Source organism: Acyrthosiphon pisum, chromosome X (assembly GCF_005508785.2).
Source record: "Acyrthosiphon pisum isolate AL4f chromosome X, pea_aphid_22Mar2018_4r6ur, whole genome shotgun sequence".
NCBI classification, from domain to species: Eukaryota; Metazoa; Arthropoda; class Insecta; order Hemiptera; family Aphididae; genus Acyrthosiphon; species Acyrthosiphon pisum.
The window spans coordinates 1,646,629-1,672,772 of record NC_042493.1 but is presented as its reverse complement, the minus strand read 5'-3'; the positions used below and the strand labels follow the sequence as shown (position 1 = coordinate 1,672,772).

Sequence of the window (26,144 nt, the reverse complement as noted above, 5' to 3'; positions counted from 1 at the left end):
CATGCCGTATTATTGTGTCAGTGTATAGTACTGCATCTCAACCTTTTTTTTACAAAGACACCCTAATTTAGATAGAAATGGCAACACACTTGAAACAATTGATGGATTTTTGAAACATTAACAGTACTATAAACCTATATGTAAATTGATAATGAGACAACAAATACTCATCAAAATTATTGTTTTCTGAGCTGTGGTATAACGTTATAACGCCACAATAATGTCATATATTTATACTTTGAACATTTAAAGTATAAAAAAAAAAAAAAACAATTATTTTTAGGCCACACACTACTGTGACTAGCTGATGATACACCGGTCGAGAACCACTGCAAATTAGTATACTGCACTCTGACCCACGAGAGAAGTATATAATCACTGTACCTATCCCGACCAAAATGCGTCCGAGTTGTCACAACCTTGCCTCCTCAAATGTGACCAAGGATTATTGACCTGACAATTTTAAAATCTATTTTAAATATCGATACGAATCGTTAAAAAATCACATAAGGAATCAAACGTAAAATCGAAATCAAAATTTTGCTAACGTAAGTGTTCAAAATAGTATTCAAAACTAAAATTGGACTACTATAGAAGTATATTTATTTTTCAACAGATTAAAGGTCTCAAAGTATGAAAAATCCAATCATTAGAGCCCCCGCCCACCTTTAATCTTAGCTTAAAAACATTAAAGATAATATTACATAGTCATTATTTTTTTTATGAGCATTTAAAGTTCTAATGTTGACAAAATCATCAAAATCACAAAAATGTGTAAGCTTTTTCATAAGTACCTAATAAATTATGAATTTTTATTTTAACTATAGGTAAGTACCTATATGATAATATGTACTTCAATAAGTGCTTGTACTAAATTGAATGATTGACAATTTGATATTACAATATTAGCTTAATAGTTGCAATTATTTTAACATTGATTACAGGTAATTGCTGTTATTATTCAATATTTTTATAACAACCATTTTATACGGTTAAACTTGAGATTCTATATCATATAATTGAAATAACTATAAAATATGTTGGTACAATTATAATTATTTTACTTATTCATTTTAGTACTCTCAATTTACATATTGTTTGATACATTTAAATAAATTGTTACAGAAAATTATCCAACTATAGTTGTTATTGCCAATTTTTTCACCTGTGCTCCAAAAAACAAATTGTAATCAATTTTGGGATAACTTCTTACACAATAGTTAGCAATCACTTATTGTTTTTATTTTAACATACCTACCAATATCTATAAAATAAAAATATGTTTGTATATTTTTTAGATTTTTGGTTACTATATTAACTACTTAGTAACCTTGATTCAACTTTTAATCCTTAGCTATAACATTTTACCATAATATAACTTTTTAACAACAAAATAATTTGATAAATTTTACTAAAATTTGAACTTTATAAATGCTTATAAAAAATTATACTGCCAATATTTTTTTAAATATTTTTCAATTGATTTTGTAACAAATAACAATATATCAGGAGCCTTTTATTAGATTTCCACGCTTGTTTACCCAACAAATACAATTTTATTAAAATGTATAGAAAAAAAAATTAAAAAAATGTAAAACTATCTGAGAGAGTCAAAAATATTTTTAAAATGTAAAATGAAAATATAAGCATTCAGTGAAATTTTCATGTATCTACAGTTATTGGTTTTTTTAATTGAAACAAAATAAAAAAATCGCTAGGTACACGAGAAATCGAGTAAATCTTGAAATAAAATATGAACTTCAATGGCTCATAAATATTTAATTTGAATTGCGTGTAGATAAATTTTTTTTTTTTAACAAAGGTAGGAAAACTTATGAGGAATTATGTATTACATTTTTAAATCTTATATTTAAATTGAAAAATTAAAATAGAAAAACAGAAAATTCTTATATAAAAATTCAGTCAAAATTTCATGTATCTACTGTCAGTAACCTAACCTTGGATGATAATTAGTGATAACTGATAAGTTATTAATCATCAATGAATTCAGTATTTAATCAATATATTATTATTTCTAAATTTCTAATCAACTATAACCGAACAAGTTCACAAATAGAAAAATATTTTTTCTATATTTAAATATGTTCGTCACCTTTTATGACAGTAAAAATGCTTATATTTTCTTCAACAGTATCTTTTCTGATAGTAAAATGAATCTAGTTGGTACTTTGGGGTACTTTTTCCCAGTAGTTTTCAAAAGCGACGTGAAAAACAAAAGAAAAATTAAGGAAAAACGAGAATTTTTACGCAAAATCTGTTTTCGAGAAAATCGATTTTGGTTTGTGGTGCAACTCTAAAACAAATGACCGTAGGTACATAAAATTTTGACTGAATGTTTATATAGCCATTTTTTAAACACCATAACATTTTCTAAATATTTTTACTTATTTACGGACATTTTTAGTTTCCATATTTTTTATTTTTTTTTTCTATAAATATCAATACAATTTTATTTGTTTTTTAAAAAAGCTTGAAAATTTAATAGAAGGTTCCTATTATATCGTTTCAAAGGCAGATGAAAAAAATTAACAGTCACAATTTTTTTTTTAAGCATCTAAAGTTCAAATATTGAAAAAATACATAAAAATGACGTATTAATTTGAAAATTATTTTGAGTTAGAAATTCTTGAAAAATTTTCTTTTTAAATCTAATATTTGAAAATGTAATACAAGATTCCTCATATGTTTGTCTACCTTTTTCAAAAAAAAAAATGTCTACAAGCAAGTCAAATTAAATTTTTATGAGCGTTTGAAATTCATATTTTTACAACATTTCATATTCACTCGATTTCTCATGTAACGATTTTCTTATTTTATTGTTTTTAAAAAATAAATGACCGTAGATACTTGAAAATTCCACTGAATGTTTATGTTTGCATTTTCTATACACGATAAAATTTTGAAAATAATTTAACTCTTTTTGAGCTGTTTACGGATATTGTCGGTTTTCAATTTTTTTAGATTTTTTTTCTATAAATATCAATAAAGTTTTATCTGTTTGGCCAAAAAGTGTAAAATTTAATATAAGGCTCCTGATATATTTCTACAATAGCAGTTGAAAAATATTAAAAATACATACGCACAATTTTTTTTTTATAAGCATTTAAAGACCGAATTTTGACAAAATGTATCAAATTTATTTTTGAATAATTATTTTGTAGTTAAAATGTATGAAATATTCAACTTTTATATCTAAGAATTAAAAATTTAAAACAAGATTCCACGTAAGTAGTGAATTCTGTTACCAAAAAATCTGAAAAATACGTAAGCACAGTTTTATTTTTATAGTCCTTTTAAGTTCAAATTTGGACGAAATTACATAATAAAAACCTAGAAAAACTATTTTAGTTATTTTGTTGTGATTGTTCAATATTATTCATGGGTACTTGAAACTTCTAAAGTATACTATTATATAATATCTATTATAGTATCATGGTTTGTTGTTGATATATAACATGTTATAAGCACCTAATGAATATTGTGATATGATTAATTTGAAATTTATTATAGATCATTTTTTTTCCTTACATTATTGACATGACCGGATTAACGCCTAGGTCGACAAATATTTGGGGGCGATACATTTTGTAAGAAATTGAAAAAAAACGATTAAAAATGCATTATTGTTTATTAGAATTTATAATTACCTACTTGTTTGCTTATAATTTCTACTGACCTATTTGCAATAGTGAAATATATTTATCAGGAATAAATACTATATTTTTTTTTGGGGGGGCAGGGGCGGCATATTTAAAAGGGCCTAAAGCGGCACCTGTTCTAAATCCGTCACTGTTTATTAATTCAAAATAGGTTTACATAGCTAACAATAAATTCAAATGTCAATAAATTAGTTTTATAAATAGTTTTAACATAATTGATAAATATACCTGACAATCCATAAAAATAAAATAAAATTTTTTTATAGTCAATTATTTTTTAGTTTTTGGATATTAATATGAAGGTTTTCATATTTGCAATTAAAAATTGTATGCAACACCACGAATATAATCAATTGTTGTACGGTTATTATAATCTGCACATATTTTGTTTACATTTTCACTTGATACACTGATCACACTGATAATTTTTTTTTATAGTGGTTGTTCCGGCGAGGAAATAAATTTGAGTGGACAGTATTTTTTGTATATTTGATATATTCAATGTAGAATAAATATTATAATTTATTAATAAATTTACTGCGACAGTAACCGAAATAAAATAATTTATGTTAGGTTTGAATCGTAATAATAATGTGTATGAAGTCCATCTGTGCAAGTCTGCCCTGGGTGGGTCTTACTGCAGAAAGCTCCGTTGAACACACACTAGATTTAGTGCTCCGCACTCGTATTTATAGCCTGGTCTCGCCCGCCACGTCGTTGCAGGAGCCGCCCATGAAATGTCTGTGGTTGGTGATTGCGCGTGGTCGAACGGCGGCCATAACGCTGGTTGCCCGCGGCATTGGCTGCTGCTGCTCTCGCCCACAGCGTTCTGTCGTAGGTAATCGTTGTAGGTCATCGTCGTAGGTCGTCGTCGTAGGTCCGTCCTGCTCACGGCCGGTCCCGTGTTCTGAGACACACCCGGCGAGTCAGTCGCAGAACACGCCACAGACGCCGGCGAGTCGGCCGCGAGTGGTCCGGCAGCTTATTTATTAATTTTTACCGAATACGCGGGTCATCAAGAAGATTCGTTTTGAGCAATTTGTAACTGTACAAGGGACACCTGTGACCGAACCGGTCTGACCCGCGCTTTGCACAATACGTTGATCTGGCCGATACAGTCGTATGCCTCCCGACGTCAAACGTGCTTGGCGCAGCGTTTTATTCGTCACGATGTGCTCACGATAGTGCCGACCGACTGTATTCCGAATCTCATCATTGTTACGTCCCAACTGACGTCGATATATACATCAACGCAGAAATGGACACTTGATGTACTATGTTATGATTGAGTGTTTATTAACAATGTACAAAATTACAATATTATAAATATAGGACAGTGAGCGGTGTTACAACCTGCCTCTAAGTGTCTTGTGTGTCCCTAAACCGTCTGCCGAGCTCTTGTCATGGGCTCGTATATTATATACATATGATCGAGTTCTTTGGAGTGGATGGTCGTTGTAGTGGCCAAATTCGGTCATGATACGGAGTCCGGTTCTCGTACCTGGTAGGCATGCTGGACGACTCGTATCCTTCGTATGATTGTTGACTTTCCCGAGGAGATACGTATGTGACGACACTTTTATAGTTTGATTGATTTATACTATGCTTTTGCAACGACCTCCGCGTGTTATAATATACTAATTGACTTATTAGTTACATCGTTAAATACTGCTAAAAACGTGCGATACGCTGCACTTAGTTGATACATAATTAATTACTACGTAGGTACGTAACATCATATTATGACTGCCCAGTGTGTTATCTTTTTTAAATAACTATATTACCCTTAAGAAAGATTATGATGACATCGGAAAATACTTCGCGTGGCGCGAACAATGGTTCTTGACCCATTACACTAAGTATACTATTACTGTCCATACAATTATTTTTCGGGAATTTACATGCGTCCGTATAAGATGTATAAACTAACAAGATTAATCAATAAAAATTAATCAATAAAAATCAACATAATATTACACAATGATATTGTTAATATTATATACAATGAGTAATGACGTGGCTTAATCAAATTCCCAGAACTTCGTTTTCTTTTTTCTTTCTTCTTTTTTGTTGGTCCCATTATATTCTTTAACCATTGTTTATGAGAATAAAAGAACACATAAATCGACTGCAAATTTCGATTGCTACAGTTTGCATGGATCGTTCCATCGACGGGATATTTAAAACCGCAAGTTCCATATTGCAAATTGTTGCAAATCATCGGACCTCCACTATCCCCTTCACAAGGTCTTGAATCACCTGGCACCAAACATAAATGTTATTCCCATGATTTTTGAGTTTTTGGAAATCTATTTGATATATTTATATATATTTTAGGTATAGCAGTTTATAAATTGTATTATACACATCAATATTACTTATTGTATAATAGACCAGCTTCTTCACCATGCAAGACATCAACGGTCGTGATTCTTCCAAACATACCACTATCATTTTTATCATCGTTTAAATCGGAAATCATACCAAATCCAATTATTATATAATTCAACTTGATTCCATTGGAAAAATCCTTAGGGGAACCACCAATTTTCGAAAATTTATTGATATTCGGGATTGCTTTTTCTAGCTAAATTAAAATTTAAGTATAACTATGAATTATAATTATGAAGACCTGCAGATATTTAAAAAAAAAAAAGAAGTACAAAGCCCATAGGTTTTACTATACAACATATTATTATATTATGTTTAGTTATAAAATATAATACAAATTAATTAACCTTTATTAATTTTGAAACATAGCTGACACAACATAATATTATAAATTTGTAATCTTATTATTACCTATTTAAGAAAATGTACCTATTCATTCTTTGACTTAAATCGTGTGACTTTCATAACAAAACAATTTAATAAATAATACATTTTAATAGAGAAAACATTCAAAAACTTTTTTACATATCATCTTTTAACCCACACATTTAACTTACCTACTTAATAAGAAATACAATTTAATATATTTAATAACTAACTTATAAAAGGAACAAATATTAATAATTTAAATGAGATCTATGCATTTCTTTAAGTACATTAGATCTGTTTAAAAAATTATTAAACAATTAATAACACATTTCGTCATAAAAAAAAATTTAATAACTTAAGTTTTTTTGACATATTATAACATTTTATCCCTACTTAATATATTTAAAAACAATTAACTTACAAAAGGAACAAATATCAATATTTTATATTTTTTAGATTAACTAAAACTATCAAAAATGTTATGAATTTAATAATTTGGTTTTTTTTTAAATTTCAATTTGGAATTTTTAAAATAAGTACTCTTTAGTCTTTGGTGTACTTCATCATTTTATTTAGGACAATAGGACATGTCTGCAAAAATAAGTGCTACTGGTCACCATAATTATAATACCTACATAATTATACTGAAATCTACGAATATGTATGAAGTACATATGTTAGGTTAAGATACTTTATATAATAGACTAAAAAACAATATAGTATATTATTAGAGATTATATACAGAAAATATACAATTTGTGATAAATTACAATTCAAATATTTTATTTCACGAACACTGTCAATCTGACAATTTTTTTACAGCAATAATTTGCAAAGTAATTATTACTTATTTATCTTATATTACTACAAATGAGGAGTTTGAGCATAGGTTTAACTATAATTTTTTTGATTGGTGGAGGGTTGAGTGTAATGATGAACTTAATTGAACAATTTGCAATATGGGATGGTTAAGAGTTACTTTTGGCTCTGCTTGCAAAAGTAACGAAATTGGTATCATTTGAATTAAAACAGATACACAGGAATATTTTTAGTTTAACAAAAAAATATAGGTAATAGGTGCATACTTTTAACAAACAGACGTCATATCCATCGGTATCTGTACCTGGAATATATTTTTCGTGTACGTACTTTTTGACAACATCATGCCAGTCATTATTAAGAGTATAGTGACGATCCTTATACATTGATCCTTGATATACCTATTTTGACATTTATAAATTAGTTGCTTAAGAATTTAAAATATTTTAGTGGATCATAAATTACGTAGGTAATTAAATACAATTGAAATTCAATGAAGTCATACTTAGTTTTATGTTATTTAATTCGTAACTATAACAACAGTGACCAGCTGTCAATACCAACATTTTTTTTACTAAAGAGCCTGTGCAACGACCAAGTTTTCCTTCAGAATTTTTCAACTGAATAAACATTACGTACGGATAATCTTCGGACTTAAATAGTTCCCCGTTCCATACAAGTCCATTATCGACGTATAAATTTGAATTATGTTTAAATAATGCCACCATAATCAACATTAATAAAATTTTTGAGAAAGTCATCGTTTCTTAAAATAATTTTAATACTTTGTATTCATATTATTAATATTTGTGTATAACAAAAGGTTGTATTATAAATATTTACAGTTGTCAATTATCGTGACAACTACACAGCTGTATTGAAAATGTATATACTCCGGCCCACGAGAGAAGTAACCCGTTTCGCGCATGCTGACTGGTGGAATTCCCCCACTTAGTGCCTTTCGCTGTATGTCAAATACGTGGAGATGCGCGGATTCGGACGCGATTTGGTCGGGACACGATAGTTACTTCTCTCGTGGGCCGGAGTATAGTAACAGATTGTTAGTAGCTAGGTAGAAACTTACCTTTTAGAAAAGGTGACTGCGAAATCCATTGCGGTTTGTAGATACACGCATGAGTCATAAGTCATAACCAAACGCACTATTGTAAGAATATTTGACCCAATTGGCCGTATTGCTCCAGTAATTTTAGTGATACATGGGTCCTTCCAGTACACATTACACAAAACCATCACAAAAATATCTCAAAGCACTACATTTTTCATAATTAACATAACAACATCAGTAAATTGATTTTATCATAAAAATATAACAAAGCAATACTTTTCATAAATAAATACAAAAAAACTCATAAATCAATACTTTTCATAATTAACACAAGATCATCATAAAATAAATTTAGCACAAAACATTATAAAATAAATCTGACCACATATTTTTCCCCTAAATTCAATTAAGAGGTTTTCATCATCGATTTAAAGGGGTTTAAGATGTTTACAATACTTCCGAATATATACGTTCCGGGGAAATATGGTTTTCAAGATTTTTAATTCTGGAAAATCAGCTGTATTATATCGAAAAAAATGACTGGAATAAGTCTCAGGCTTTGTAGAATTGTCGGATTTTGAGAGAAGAAGATCTCCTACGGGCCACATCTAACTCTGATTTTGTATTTTATTTAAAATAATTATATTAAAAAATTTGCAAAAATTGCTTTTTATCTTGTATTTTTTAAAACATATTCAAAAGTTTAAGAATAAAGTATTGAAAAACAGAGATTAATGCGAGCTGTAGAATATTTCCCTCTAGCAATTAAAACAAATATATGAAATTTAGTAGATTCTACAAGGCGGTATCATTGTTCCCGCTAAGTGTACTTTTGAAGACAAAATGGCATTCGGCACTGGGCGTCTTAAACAAAATATTGTTCACGGTTATCGGGGTATGGGCTATTTTAAATTCTGAACAAAAGTAAGTTTATTGGTTTACATATTATAATATTACATTGTGTGTTTTTTATTCAATATTTTATCTATTGTTTTATTTTATTTTGTATTTATTAGAATAAACGACATAGGTACGGCTTTTGATAAAAATATCATCAATACAGAAATATAGATGTTATTATAAGTTATAAGTTAAATAACAGAAACAAGATGTTAGACAATTAATTTAATTACATATAAAACTAACGTTAAAATTAGTTATATAGAGTACAAAATTGACCTCTCAGTAAGTTTAAGTACAATTAAATTAAATATTTTACATAAGAATGGAAAAACAGAAATTTGTCTAATGTGGATGCATTTCTTTGTGGAGGGAAAGATGCCTTAAGCGAATTGTTATCTGTATAATTGTTTACAACTGCTTGCTTGATAAAATATATTTAATGGGTGATTTCAGTGATTCAGTGAAAAATTTAATTATTTTCGTGTAAAATATTATATTTGGTATGTTAAAATAATTGTATTAAATATTATTAAAATTCAATTATTACCTGAAAAACTGTTAAGATCGTAAATAAATATGAATAATGACGCTTTCATCTTGAAACTTATCGTAGACGCGTAAAACCAAAAATGTTTTGTCTGTAAACTATTTCTACAATATTTGACTACAACGGTTTTATATCAAGTCCAGTATCTATACATATAATAGATATGTCCAATAATACCTACACAATATGTGTTCGCTATAATTGCAATCTGCATACCTGTATTGATGACTAATAATATCTAAAAATTACCATTTTAATGGTTGTAAATAAGGTATTAATCGTATTATATATTTTATTTATTTATTTATTTTTATTCAGCCAAAACCATGATAATTCAATAATTACAATTAATTACATTGATAATAGCTGATACGTATTCCAACTGAGCTATAAGCTCGTATCTGGAATATTATCAGTTATTATCAATTTCCACTTTTAAAAATATTCTATTGCTGTTGGTTTATGAATACAATATTTTAGACATAATAAACAATTTTATTTATTTTTTACACAAATGAAATATTTCATAAAAGTTTCATGAATTTTAAAACTCTATTAGTATGGCGTGTACTGCGACATGATTGGAAACGTGATATAGGCTAATACTATGACTCCGGGTAATAATGATTTTTTACTCTCGGTAGACTAGATTGGGATTGGAAATTCTGTTCCCATGACTCAACTATTTTGATCTTTGGAGCCGTTGGTAAAGGGAGGATATTATAAATACTAAACACATTATGTAAAGTAAATATTATATATTTATATGGTCAACGATCAGAATATCTAATAAGATTACTAATGAATAATTATCTCTGCTAATCTCTATATTTATTATAATATTACCTCTATTGTTTTATTAATAAATTGCTAGTCTGTTATTATATAAAACTTGAAATGGTTTTTTCTCATTTACTAATATTATAATAATTGTAGACTTATTTTTAAATCTACTAAAACGTTACATGTTTATGTTTTTCAGGTAACAATATATTATTCGTTGGTATTTACGGACCCAAGGGACCGTGTGAAGAGATATTTATCAAACACATGAAACAGAACAACTACCAAGTAAGCTATATCATCCGAGAACGTGGCGAATACATTCTACTGGTCAAGTGGGGCGATTATCACATACCCGGCTCACCATTCAAAATCGATACTTAAATCTAATGAAAAAAAAAATAATAATAAAAAATCCAATGGTTCGAAGCTAGAAGACATCTAGTGTACTCGTATCATTATCATTACCATAATCAAAAAAATAAGAAGAAACGTGCAACAGATGTCCGTCTGTCGGGATAAAAATACGGCTCTTTGTGTAAGCTAAGAACATCAATGTTATTACTATCATTTAAATTATTAGAACATTCTACAAGTTGGTCATTTACAACATTTTCATCCATAAAAATGACTTCTCTACTAAGTGACACCTCGTTATTTTCTTTATACCAAATACGATACCCTTTTGAAGTTTCTGAATATCCAACAAAGTATTCTTTTCGACTTTTCGCATCCCACTTCCTTCGTCGTTGTTTTGGAACTAAACTATATGCATTTATTCCAAATTCTACGAACTTTTCTATTTTAGGAAGTTCATCAAACCATAACTCGTATGGAGTTTTACATACTTTCCCTGAATTACCAGTATAATTTAATGAGAACACTACTGTATTGACTGCTTCTGGCCACAGTGATTTTGGAAAATTCTTGGCATGTATCTTTGTTCTGGCTGCCTCACAAATAGTCCTCATTGAACGTTCAGCTTTTCCATTTTCTTCAAGAGTATAAGGTACACTGTTTCATACTTTATACCACGATGATTTAGAATTGATTGAACTTCGGAATCTTATACTCTAATCCACAGTCACTTCTAATAGTTTTAATAACATTTTTTGTTTGAGTATTAACCATACTCAGAAAACAATTAAGTTTTTCTTTAACCTCAGATTTCTGTTTCATAAAATAGACATAAGTATATTTAGAATAATCATCTTTAAATATAGTGAAATATCTTTTACCTCCTAGTGAATTCTCTTCCATGGGTCCACATACGTCGCTGTATATTATTTGCCCTGGTTCAGTAGTTATTGTTTCACTCTGAGTGAACGTCTCCTTATGCTGTTTGTCATAGATGCATGGTTCACAGAATAACAATTATATATATATTGCATATTGGAGGGTAAGTCGGCCTATCTGGAACTCACAAAGTGCAGAATGAAGCATCACAGTAGCCTACCCCAGTGCTTCAACTGTCAGAGGCACGTCCAAGACCTGCCGCACAGAACAACCAATTTTATAAATATATATGAATTATATTTTGGTCAAGGTATGAATAAACCATCCAGGTAGGCGATCTGACTACGTAAATTTTTATAGCTAAGGATTGAAAGTTGAATCAAGATTCCTCTAAGTCAGAGATTCCTAACCAGTGCACCCTAAGGTGCCACGAAATTATTTGAAATATATTTTTTAAGAAAAAACTGTTTCATAAAAATGATAGCGCTCTGAGTAATAAAACGGACTATAATATAAAATCTATTGTGTTTCATATATTATGTAGAAATATTACGATGTTCAATCCATTTTAATGTTCATACCAGTTTGATTCCTATCGCTTCGGTGTCTTGTGACTTTATCTTATCTTAAATTTTATAAAACATATATCGACAATAGTATCTAATTTAATAATCTACTAACAATTTCTGTACTATCAGTCTGGTTTTAGTCATAATTGCGAAACATATATATTTCAGTTATGTCTAGATATTTTATAATTTTATATAATTCAATATTTGTTAAAATAATGGATAAATTTATTGTTAAAAAGTGAAAATTAGATGAAGATGAAATTTCATCTAACCATAATATTGAATCAACTTCTGGTGAATCAAATCAAGCTAGTTCTACTGGTAATAAATCACGTTTATATAATATTAATTATAGTTACTTAACTATGGGATTTACTTGGTATGGAAATTACAATTGTCCTCAACCAGAATGCATTGTATGTGGAGTGAAATTATCCAACGCAGCTATGGTTCCAAGTAAATTGAAGAATCATTTATTAAAAAAACATGATCATTTAGCTTATCAAAATATTGACTACCTACTTCAAACAATTATTAAGTTCACAAAATAAAGAATCAATATTTTTTTTACTATTCCTAATAAAGCGCTTGAAGCTAGTTATAAAGTGGCAGAATTAATAGTTGAAAATAAAAAACCACATACAATAGGTGAATCTTTCATGTGATCAGTAGGTATTAGGTACCTATAGGTACTTATATAGTAATATTATTTTTTACTTTAACTAAAGGTATCTTTTTATTCATTAACTAAATGTAAATATTTATTTGAACCTAATATCTATTAAAAAGATAAGCTAGGTAACTATTTAAATATATCTATTCTATTTTTTAATCACACTTAGGTATACATTAAGGGTGTCGGTGCCGGTTTTTCCAACGCAATTCTATACAATTTTAAAATTATATTTCATATTTCAGATATCTATATTATCGACCTATTAATAATAATATTTTCCCATCATTCTAATACCTATTTGGGGGAGTTGGGGTTGATGCAGTGTGTTATAACAACGGAAATTACTTTTTCATTTAGTTGGTACTTTGGGTCATCAAAAGTTTAAATTTGTTAGTAGTTTTCAAGTTTTAATTTTTCAATAACAATAGTTCCTTAAAATGTATACCATATTTTATATGTATATATGACCATTTCCTATAAATGGTATTATTTTAAAAATATTTTAAAACTGTTTGACTTATTTATAGGCATTTTTTAAATAATTTTCGATAGATAATTTATTGTTTTCTGTTGTTATTAATTACTTAACGTGGCATAACACATATTTTTTTAAAACTATTATTATAGCATCTATTTATAGTGTAATATATGCCATATATTATGTATATGACTTATATAAAGTTAAAAAAAAAACACAAAACACAAGTAATACAAGTATCTATATATATTTTTCATTTTAATACACAAATAATGTGTGGATTTTGAATACCAAATGGCAAATACCAAACAGTTATCAATGCGCAACCTGAGCCGATGGTTATATACCTACCTACTATAATATACAATGTGATGGTTGTATAATTGGTCCGAAAACATTATCGTGTAAGTGACAAGTGTATATGCATAAAAAAAACTGTATTATTCATAGTCGATATTTCTGATATCAAATTAAAGTAATTTTGCTGGAACATTTATATTTATGTAATATCATATACCAACCTATCTATAAGAAAACCAACTACAAATTAATGCTTATTTGAATACAGCGCCTAAAATTAATCAAACGTTTACGGTATATCTACATACTGTACTAAGAATAAAATTATATAGGTACCCCCTTATAACAAAAAAAAAAAGAACTAAAATATAATAATATTCATAGGTTTCAATTTTTAAAACTTGACTTAAATGAAAATACGCTTTTACATTTTGTAATGCTATATAATAACCAATATAAATCATAATACATTAATCCTATAGGATATCCGTTATTATCATGGTTTCATTCGTATCTTACTGATAGATTTAAATTTGTTTATTTATTTCAAAATTAACCAGATTACATAATTGCATAATTGCTACACCAGGTATTCAGGTGTAATACAAGGTAGACATTTATCACCACTCTTATTAATAAAAACTAAACACTGGTCAAACAGAATATATTTGGTTTTTTTGGTTGACTTCAAATGTTTATAATTTTCTGTATACTGTATAATAATGTATTTTACGCAAAAATATTTCTAAAATATTTGTAGTGACAGAAATGTAACGTGTATTTTTTTATCATTAGAAAATGTATAGTACTTTAGTTGTACATCATGCGCAACATAACTTGCATAAATTTTAATCTGCAACTAATTTTCAACACCATATTTAGACAGATCAAATGTTTAAAGTAATTTTGACCTAGGCTTTAAATAACTATAAATTATTGATTTTTTCAAGAATCACTCAGGGATTTTCAAAAATGTCAATGTGATTTCACGTATTTTGTACCTAACTCATTGAAATTCAAGTAGCGTCATTTTCAAAAGGTTAAAACGACTTATAATAAAACACTCTGTAGAGTAGCTACATTTTACAGGCGAAGCATCCGTATTAGGTGAATAATATTATTATATGATTATGCTTACACACATAATAGAAAAATTGCACTGCATACAATGACAAAAATAATTTTTATTCAAGTAGAATTTAACAATAAAAACATATCAAAAGTACATGATAATATACAAATGATTTAATCATTACTCATCACTTTTATTTGTACACCAGTTATTCAATGTTATCGCATTCGTAGCAAAAATAAAACTAAAAATTAACACAGACGAAACCAATATTAATATTATAATATAATATTCTTAGTTTTTCTATCATCATTGTTATTATTATTATTATTAGTAGTACTTGGTAGTTTTGTTAGATATTTGATTACCGAAATCGGTGCCCTTCGACAGTCGTTCCGAATGCATTTTTCGATGCATCGAAATGGCACACGACGGATGACAATAATTTATTTCTCAAAGCATGATAGGCGTGGAGCGAACGGTACTCTTGCCTTTCGCTGCACCTGATTTTTATTTTGGATTTAGTAAATGTCTTATTTATAAGGCTTAAGTAGAATTACTGATTTTAAAAATATCGAGTTTAAAATATAATTGAAATATGAATGTCCTCCGATGTTAATCAAATGAAATGTGATAAACATACCTATTAATTATAGAGGTAAAAAGTCTACAAATAGATGAGTTTTATATTGACAGACACATCCACACACCAGTACATCAGGGGCGTCCATTTTTAAGGGAGGAGGTGGAAACTAAATTTACAAACTCAGTCTTTGCATAATATTATATTTATAATATTATTGCTTATTATAAAATATATTTTAAGAGGAAGTCGTATCCTCATGTGTTATCTCGGTCATGGACATGGCATATTTTACGTTCAAAATATTACCCTGTTGTTTTATATTCACCTTCTATTAAAGTCAAACGTAAGATTATTATTTAGTGTAAGTAAATCAAAGTCATTTTTTGTACCTAATATGACTTTTAAGTAAGTTACGAGTATAAGACTCAAATTTGTACGTATTCACATATTTTTTCTAGTTGGTCGTGTATATTGTATGTTAAGCACAAAATATGTTCCAAGAATGTGTGATTCAAAATACCATTTTTTAGAGCATATTTTATAATTGTATGGTCACATTTGGTCTTTTAATTCTTATTTTAAAGTAGGTAACTCAAAATTTATTTTATTTATCATTTTTAACTCAAATTTCAAAAACATTATTTTTGCTTTTGTTTACTTATGGATTAAATAATAACTTATTATCTTATAATCTTGATAAATAGTGTAGTATAAATTATTAACATTTACTATCCCTTAATAAATAATAGTATATTGATAATATTTAATAATAAATTGTTGGCTATTCATTTTATATAATTTTTTTTTTTTTTTTTGGAAATAATAATAACAATTAAAATAGGAACATTGCTTTGAATTGTTTGATATTAATTTTAAGTCGATTTCATAGTATTTTTTTTTTTTTTTTATATATAAAATAATGTTTTTTGAGTATATTTATTTTGGCCATTTTATCGGCATAAACGCATATTTTTAAGAGCTTATTTCTTGATTTATTAGTGCATAAAAAATTTGGGCCCAAGTTATAAGTATTTTATTAATTTAAAAAAATGCATTATTTAAAAATGCTCATAACTTGATTTAAAATTAAATTATCGAAAAAATACTAATCAGGGCCTTAAGAAGACGCTACACAGATATTTGTTGTCTCCGTCTTACAAGTGAGTCATATACCAAATTTATGCTCAGCAGATTCCGTTAGCTTAAAAATATGAGTGAATCGATCTATAATGAAACTTGATGGTAATTGGTAAGAACATTATCTCTGTTTGCATGTGGGTTTTTTACGATCCATTAAGTTTCATAATAGGTCGATTCACTCAAATGTTTAAACTAACGGAGTTAAACGTGTTCTGCTGAGCGTAAATTTGCCATGTTTTTCAATTGTAAGACGGAGACAACAAATGGCCGTGTAGTGTCCTCATAAGTAGTATTTTTACTTTTCAATTAGGTAAAATTACTCTAACATTAAAAACAACAGAGTAAAATGGATTATTCTGAACTTAAAATTTGATATGTTGTGCTTTAATTCGAAAACACGTGCGAGCAGGACTCGACGTCCTCTCAAGAGGTTACGGATGGAAAATTTTAACCTCATAATATTAATCAACAAAATATAATGTTAACTTAACCATTTAACTTAATTACCTAGTAATCAGTAAGAATCATTCATATACAATTGTATTAGTACCTATACTATTAATGTAAATTAAAAAAATCAGTTACAGAAAAATTAACTTTGAAAACTAAGAATTTTTTTTTTCGAAAACCTACATGGTATGCGGGGGGTGGGACTGCCCACCTTTCCCACCTTTCGAAGAGGCCCCTGATGTACACGTACTATGTGGATATTATTATAGTATTTACAGCCGGTCAATCGGCGCTGCGACACAGTCCGCAACCCGACAACAGCCCACAACCCATGATTTGCTTGATATGTATTGATACTTGACGACTTTTTACTCGATCGGATGACAAACGAGAACGTCACTATTTTATCCCACGCACATTTATTTATTCGTGGTCGTAATGAGGGAAATAAGTGACATGCTTATAATTGTATTATTATCGTACTGGTCGGAACCAGCGCTGCACCAGAGCGACACACAGTCCCGCGGGCACGCCCATGACTTAAATAATAAGCTCCTCTATATCATAATAATACCTACGAAGGTTGGGCGTATATCTATACAATTGATTATAGAATAATAAATGTCCGTTTACGAAACGATTTAAACCAGTGGCGTGGTGAACTTAAAATTGTCCAGAGGTTAGTATAATATCCTATATACGGAATATAGTACACCAGCGGCCAAGTTGTGCGCATGGGCGTGGATTTGTTCCGTGGCAGCAACCAACGCGTCGCTAGCTGTAGTGGGGGCAGCGTCTGACCATAATAATATGTCTGACCGCTGCCCAAAGAAAACTGGTCGTCACCGGGGTACGATCTCATTTCGAATAAGTATAGTGATGATCAAAATTGGTCTTGGTCTTGCGGTCTCGCAATACTCTTGCTACAAGACCAAGACCAAACCAATACCAAAGTTGCAAGACCAAGACCAAAACAAGACTATCACTGCAAGACTCTTGCAATCTTGAAAATTTTTTTTTTCCCTGAAAACACATTAGTGTATCTAGATTTCATTAACAAATAATTTATAACGAAAATAATAAGAAACTATTTGTATTGTTATTAAATTTTATCAATATTCGAGGAAGTGGTGAATTATTGAAAAAAAAATTAGAAATTATTGGAATTAATATTACAAAATAACATAGTATTGTTTCATACTAAATACTGAACAATTATTTTATTTTCCCAAAATCGATATGATTTATATTATCTATTGCCAAAATATTATATTAAAAGAAACTTAAATATTTAGTTCTACTATACAGGACGCTGGTGAATAAAATAAAAATAAAAGTTTAATTATAAATAATAAATATTATCATTATAATAAAATTATAATTATTAAGCATTTAATATTTGGAACAAACCCTACAGTTTTTTTTAATATTATTATTTATTAAAGTGACATTAAAAAAACAACAGTTTAATTTTTATAAACATTATATTGGTCAATAGTTAGTAATTATTAATTAGTAATAACTTATTGATATTTATTATAAATGTAATAGGAACATAAAAAGTTCATAATGCTGGTAAATTGATGAATCAAATACAAATTCAAGTAAAATAATATAAGCATAATTTAAAATTCAGAGTTTTAAACGAGTCTAATAAAAATTAAATTGTTTGTTAATGTTTGAATTATTAATATCGTATATAATATATAGGATTTAAGTTTCATCTTAGAGATCATAGCAAAAAACCTACACACAGCTATAATAACACTATAACAGGTATTTAGTTTTTTTTTAGTCTTGGTCTTGGTCTTGTTTTGATCATCACTAGGTTAGTCCATCATATTTCACCCCTTCCCTGCAGCACCAGTAACCCGATGAAGGTGCGTTCACCGCTGTCACATTTTTAACTATACCAGTCGTAGATAGTTATTACTAAAATATAGGTAGGTACTATAGTTGATACTATAAATGATCACCTATAATTGCTGGCAATATTACCCGCTCACCACCTCTTAGGAAACTCAGAGGCAGCCGGATCTCGATCACCCCTTCACCACCCCACTGGTTTAAACGTTTTACAGCGTGGGGTCATTTGCATATGATCCTATTTGAGCGTACATGTTCCGCACATCGTAACGCAAATTCTGTTCCCGATTATTGTTGTCTTCATTGGTGTCGTTCGGTAAATGACCGTTTTGACGTGGAATCGCCGGCCCAGAAACCACGTGCCCTGCCACCGGGGTTCGCTTTTCCTGGTTGACTTGTCGGATATCGGTGTCGACGTCGTCACCGTGGTAGTCGTCGTCCCGGTGGAAAACTGGAAAGTTCTCGCCTTTCATCGTCTCCACCAGTGTGCCGATGAACATATCTTGTACTCGCTTGTCGTCGGTGTTACCGTCCACCTAAGCCATCAATAGACATTCAAAATCATTGTAATGATCAACATATCGCACACAATAAAGAAATGGTATTCACATTTTCTTCATTGTTTAGGGAAATATAGGGTTTTTAGTGCTTTATTGGAGTTTTTGGGTCCAAAATTCAAACTTGAAATTTTATCATAAAATTGTACACGCTAACGCGAGTTTTATTTAGATTTATATATATATATTTTTTTTTTATAACAAACAATAAAGTAAGTACCTACTCGTATCTCATATCGTAAACTTGGATAACGAATTTGCAATTGGCGGCGTGGCAAAGTATATTTAGAATTAAGAGGTTTAGCCTATATAGGAATCCTGAAGTTTATCCTATAGAAAAATAATTTTTTTCACATTTTTTTATCACTCATTATTACAATTTATTAAAAATAAAAACAATTTACCTGCATTTTTTAAGAGCATAATATAGAATTTTTAGGACATTAAAGCATTTTTAGGGTTTTGTAGAGTATTACATTTCTTGCCCTAGTAATAATCAACACTCCTTGCTATTTTATTCTACTTATGTCTTTATATAAGTAATCTTATTATCAAAAAGAAATGGTAAAAAGTTGTATTTTGTTTTTTATTATTATAATTTTTTTAAATACAAACATTGAATATTTTATGATGATTAAAAGCATTAATAATATATTTAAGAATCACGTCGTATATTAGAATTTTCTTTAATTTTTAAACAAGAAATGAAAGTATCTTTCAATTTACTATTATTACAATACTATTTATATAATAATTATATTATTCTTAACTTGCTTCCACTGAACGTCTAAACTTGAATTCTCAACTTTGTCCATAGTTTAATAATTTATTATATGTTTTAATGTTCAATCGTCCACTCACTACGACTAAGCGGTTATCTTTATCCAGTGCCTTGAGCATCGGTAGAGTTTGTTCGCGGAAACTCTGCAGACGCCGGCGAAACGCCGACACACTGTCGTCTAGCCTTCCGCGACCTAACTGCAACTTTGAGCAATCCAATAGTATCAACTTCGGCCGTTGAGCATACTGAAAAATAATGTCGTGCACATATTATTTGATATTTCACGTTATATTATTTTCATATTATTACGCAAAAGTAACTATAAAAGTTTAACGAAGACAGCACGTTATATGAAATAATTTATATTACCAAGGCCTAGGCATTGAATATTATTGTAAAAAGTTAAGTTACTTCCAACTAAGTCACATAACGAGTTACTTTTTTTAAAATGTAACTTCCAACGCAATGAGTTAATTTTTTATCGTGATAAGTACCTTTTTTTCAAAATAGTTGAGCTGTCCAATATTTCTTGGATAACCATCGATCACGATACCCTCTGCATTTTTATACTTGAGTAACTCTTTATCTAATATTTCGTGAACGATCGACTGCAATAATATAAAAACAATAATATAGTCAGTGATATGAACGACGGTAATATTATCATCGTCATTCATCACCTCTTCGAGGATATATCCACTGCTGATCGTCTCTTGTAGCGGATCTAAGGACGACGCCAGTGACCTCATTAAAGGTCCAACGCTAACATGCCCCCAGCCGGCGTTGGCCCTGAGTACTTTTTGGCACAATGAACTCTTGTTGCTGCCGGGGCCACCTGTGCACACCAATGCATGAATTAAGGATTTTCAGAAAAAACAATTTATACCCAAACACGTCCCGTCCCGTCATAATCAAACGGTCAAAAAAGTGTTAGAAATAATATATTTTAGTATAAAACTGTACCTAGGTTGGAATATATTATTAATCCATCTTAAAAGCCACACGAGAAATTCATTCAACAAAACTTTTCAAGCTCATTAATTATTCGTGTCACATAAAAAGGTCGAGAAATTAATTTTCATTATATTTTGCTGAAAATGTGTTTGAAAAATAAATAGTTTTCCTCTGCTTAGTGAATTGATTCTCATAAAAATTGGTTTCAGCTATATATTTTCCAAACATAGATATAATATAATATAATATAATATAAGCATAACCCTTAAGTATCAGAATTTAATTCACCATAAAAAAAAATACATTTCTCGTTTGTGGTTCAAATTAATTTCGTCTACGGACTGCAGCCATTTGGTGATTTTTTCGCTAGTAGAGTGTAAGTAGAGTGTACTGTGGCTGTACCTTTAAGTTAATAGTCAGGCTGATATGGAAAATATGCCAAACAAGCGCAATGTGTCTAAAATGCGATCCGTTCATCATTTTGGGTGAGGCCTACGACGTTTGTGTTATTCTCTCCATAGCACTCACCCACAACGCAAATGGTTCGTGGAAACGTTTCCGGTTCCGAGACGAGGTCCGTAGCCCGTGGTTCCGAGACGAGGTCCGTGGCCCGTGCTTCCGACACGAGATCGATGGTGCGGTGGCTGCTCGGGCGCTCGACGTCTACTTCCGGTTGTCCGGTACCCCGGTTGTCCACGGGCACGGTACCGTTGGCCACTGCTACCGGTGCCGGACTCTTGTGGGCGCTCAATATTTGCAGTACCGAGGACCGGAAGTCGTTATACACTTCAGTCGGACTCCGCTCGCCATTCACCTTCGGACATAATAACGCGTATACAGTGACATTAGAATAAACACACACAGCACCCGCATAGTAATTTTATTATAATTATTCCGTCATAAGCCATTTTGTTAAAATCGAAAGATATTCAAATTATCTATCAATTCTCATAATAAAAATGAATATATAATAAAATAACAAAGGTGGTAGGTATGTATATATGCATAAAGGATAAAATCAAATAACCAGTATGACCAAATACTAGAACAAAAAGTAGAAAGTTATCTGGAGTTACTTTTCGCTTTTCTACGTAGTAAGTATACCTAATTATTGTGTGTACAGAGCAGCTTATTGAACTATAGGTATGTCCAACAAAATTCAAATTTTTGGTTTAAATTTAACATTGGTCCCAAATAGAATTGAATAATTATTAATATTTATACTATGTTACGCGTAAAGTCTTGATATTGAAAAATTTATTATCACAATTTTAAAAATAATTACATTTAGTGTGTTTATAAAGTTATATATACATGCACAATTTAATATTAAATACATCTGAGCTAATATATAATATTAAAATGTACATGTGATTACAACTTAATTTAATATCTAAAATTGTAAGACACATAATGTAGGAACATCACTTTATGAACAAATATATGCCAATGATATAAAAAGGTATTTGGCAGTAGCTACTGTGTTCAATAATTCTCGTAAGGCGTAACATAATAATATTTAATCTTTATAAAATTATTATTTTTACTCTGCAGGCTAATTTAATGTTATAAACTGTTTAATTTTTTTCTGAAAAACTATGTTTTTAGAATTAATGAATATTATAGTGGCTTATGGCAGCAGATATTATTAATGACGATTTTCGTTGCGATTCAACACTCACCGAAATGAGCATTCCCCTCTGGTCGTAAAAGTCTGACACTGGAGTAACGTTTTTGTAGAAGTTGTTCAACTCCATCCTGGCCAGACTCAAGACGACATGCCCTAACTTTGCTCCGTAATCGATTTGGCGTTCCAGCACATTTTGATTCCACGATATCAGAATAACTCCATTTACGACTTTGATCTAAACAATACCAACATCATTATGCGTAAATTAGGGCTTGCATTTGAAAAAAATTCAGTTTTATATCATTTACAATTAAAACGTAACACAATTTTTGGGTTTATCATTATTTAGAACTAAAGTGCTTACAATTTTGCGTTTATCGTTATATAAAATAATTTTAATACCTATTAAATTTAAAAATAATAACTAATGTGAGTAGGCAATGGCCCGGGTACAGAATATAATCAATTCTTAGATTGTTTGCATAAAATAAATTTTTCTAGTTTTCTACGAAACCAATAGACCTTTTAAATAAATAGATTTTAAAACATTTCGTTTTGCGTTATTTTTTGTTAAATAATATTCTATAAATTACGTTTTGCGTTATGTATTGTTTAATAATATATAATATATTTTGTTAATCGTTATGTTTTGTTTTGCGGTATTTTATTATTTTTGATTATCGTTATTCGTTATAATTACGTTTATAAATTTCAATAGTTTTTTTTTTCTAATGTAACGTTATTATAACGTTTGGAAGCCCTGAATAATTTGCGTCACAAATAATATTTTATTCACTGGAATTATAATATCATATCAATTTTAAAAGTTCCGAGTAATTTGATAGAAGCTTAACATTTTTTTTTTTTTACTGAACACAATAAATTGCAGCTATATGTCAATATAATTTTCATGTTCAAACAAATACTAAGTATAAGTAACATAATATGAATAACTTAATAATATTTGTCATTTGAAAACTAAATAATGATTTGATTTAAATAGGTACCTTATTTGTGTATTCAACTACATCGCGCATATTTCTTGGGAATCCCGATACCAAAAAAGTTTTGGCTGCAGGAGACATTTTCAACTCCAACATCAATACTTCAGTGACCGTTTTACTGGAGAGTTTGCTGAAGTCTTCCATATCTGAATAACGGTTGAACGAAATTATTATCCGTGGGTACATAACAAAACACCTCATACGATTAATATTCAGACAGTAAGACAAATTTATACTACAAAAAGTAAAAATGGTAGATACGTACAGGCAAACATGCAGTTTGGCACTAAATAATATTGTATTAAGTGGATATACTATTGTGTGGCTTACATAATATAAGTCATTCAACTATGTCAATAATATTTACATTTATTAATATGAATAAACGATAACTTTAAAAACATTTAAATTTTAAACACACCTAAACACAAAAATGTAAGCAATAGGTAAAAATTATTCAAATTCCACATATATAGTGGATTGAACATTTAAAATAATGTTACTCATTGATAGTTCATATTGTAACAAAAAATCTAAAAAAAAATCTAAAAACTGTTTTTTACAGTTCAAATGTATTCGAAATTAGATGTTAAAACGAAAAACAACAATTTTAGTTATTGTGTTATGATTTATAAATATTATTTGAGGGTAAGTTGGAGAAATGCATTTAACTTACTGTACTCTGTAGTACCTACTTACTAATTCTTAATAGTAAAATAAATTACTGTAATCACAATAATAACATAAAATATTTACTTAGTAATATGTATAGACAGACTGGCTTCGATCAGAATTCGTTTTTCGTATACAATGATTTTATGTCATTGAATTCAAATTTAACACATATATTAGAAACAGTGACTTATGTATAAAGCAGTTACCAGTTTTGTAAAATATTCGAATAAATGTATTTGTATTTCTTATTTATTAAAAAAATACTTTTTTCCTATCCAGAAAAATAGTTTTAAATTTGTGACAAGACATATAATAAATCATGAACATTGATTTTATTCTTTAAACGAAATATAATATTGACCCATGATATGATTATTTTCATAAACACCAATGTGTTGTATCCCGTATGGCCCGTATCGGCCGTATCATATGTGGTCAAAATGTATAAATAACTTATGATTACGTTGAATGTTTAACTATTAATTAATAAATGTTAGTTACCAATCATTCAAAAAATGATAAAAACTAGTTGTGAAAAAAAGTTTTCTGATAGTATTCGAATATTTTTTAAAGTATTCGAATATGTATTCTGAATATATTTTTAAGAACTATTCGAACACGTATTCTGAATACCTTAATTCTCATTTATTCGAATATGTATTCCGAATACAAAATAAAAGTATTCTTTACAAGACTGGCAGTTACTCACTAGCCCGTTTTTTCTTTTTTAAAGAGCACAATTTTATTCATTACCTAGTATGCGAATCGAACCCCAAAATGTTAAGCTAATACCTTATAACACCAGTAAAACACTTAACAATTTGTGTTATTATATAATATTATGTATATTAATTATTATTAATTATATTATTATATTAATTATTATTAATTATAATATTATTTTTTCAAAACGTTGTGTATCAAATATTAAAAGTTATTTTTTCATCAAAGATCTTCACAATATTTTTAGGGACCTGATTCTAGGTATTATATTAATATGTCTTTAATATTTCTAGCGCGTATAATTATTGAATTTTTTTTTGCCCATCATCACATTATTAGCCAGTAAATAAATTCATTCATTTCCTACGTCTGCAGTATATCTTTTCTTGCAGGAAAGTGGATCTTGTCAGTACGTTAGGGGCTATAAGAAAAAATATCTATAGTAGTTTTCAAAAGCGTATTATAAGGAAAAACCAAAAAATTAAGAAAAAACCAGATTTTTACACAAAACCAGTTTTTGAAAAAATTGTTTTAGTTTTTTTGGTATAAATTAAAATAAGAATAATATTATTGTAGATAATTCTAATTTTCACCACATTTTTATATGAATATTTTTCATACGACAAAATATTCAAAATATATTATAACTCTTTTTAAGCAATTTATATTATAAAAGGCATTAGATATTTTCGATTGTTTAGTTATTTGTCAATATTTGCCGATGAGTAATCTTGTACTCTTTCAAATAAAGATTAAAATTAAATGTAAGGGTTCTAATACTGTAGGTAAAACCTAACCACATAATATATTATAATGGTTGTTAAATACGCGTTATCAAAAAAAAAAAAATTTTTGCCAGCTTATGCAGCGATAAACTTTTTTTGCT

At 29.0% G+C, this 26,144-nt stretch overlaps 2 protein-coding genes across 3 annotated transcripts in view; both read right to left on the bottom strand.

Moving 5' to 3' along the window:
- Positions 1-5,628: 5,628 nt before the first annotated feature.
- On the bottom strand, positions 5,629-7,968 carry LOC100571638. 2 transcript variants are annotated; one of them, XM_008180617.2, is made up of 3 exons: positions 7,526-7,968; positions 6,059-6,267; positions 5,629-5,939 (listed from the first exon to the last, which is right to left on the bottom strand). In XM_008180617.2, the coding sequence occupies exons 1-3, from the start codon at positions 7,643-7,645 to the stop codon at positions 5,936-5,938; spliced, it is 333 nt and encodes a 110-aa protein (XP_008178839.1). In that variant the 5' UTR covers positions 7,646-7,968; the 3' UTR covers positions 5,629-5,935. The 2 variants fall into 2 exon arrangements, 1 of the variants encoding a protein (XP_008178839.1); XR_510303.2 differs by lacking the exon at positions 6,059-6,267.
- Positions 7,969-18,785: 10,817 nt separating this feature from the next.
- LOC100165329 (adenylate kinase isoenzyme 5) overlaps positions 18,786-26,144 on the bottom strand; it is a 52,945-nt gene continuing 45,586 nt past the window's right edge. Inside the window, exons 4-10 of the mRNA XM_001945324.5 lie at positions 23,864-24,006; positions 22,909-23,091; positions 21,755-22,040; positions 20,953-21,107; positions 20,767-20,880; positions 20,353-20,517; positions 18,786-19,470 (exon numbers count right to left, since the gene is read on the bottom strand). Of these exons, the coding sequence (XP_001945359.2) occupies positions 19,144-19,470; positions 20,353-20,517; positions 20,767-20,880; positions 20,953-21,107; positions 21,755-22,040; positions 22,909-23,091; positions 23,864-24,006 (1,373 nt within the window). The 3' untranslated portion in view covers positions 18,786-19,143. The remainder of the gene's footprint in view (positions 19,471-20,352; positions 20,518-20,766; positions 20,881-20,952; positions 21,108-21,754; positions 22,041-22,908; positions 23,092-23,863; positions 24,007-26,144) is intronic.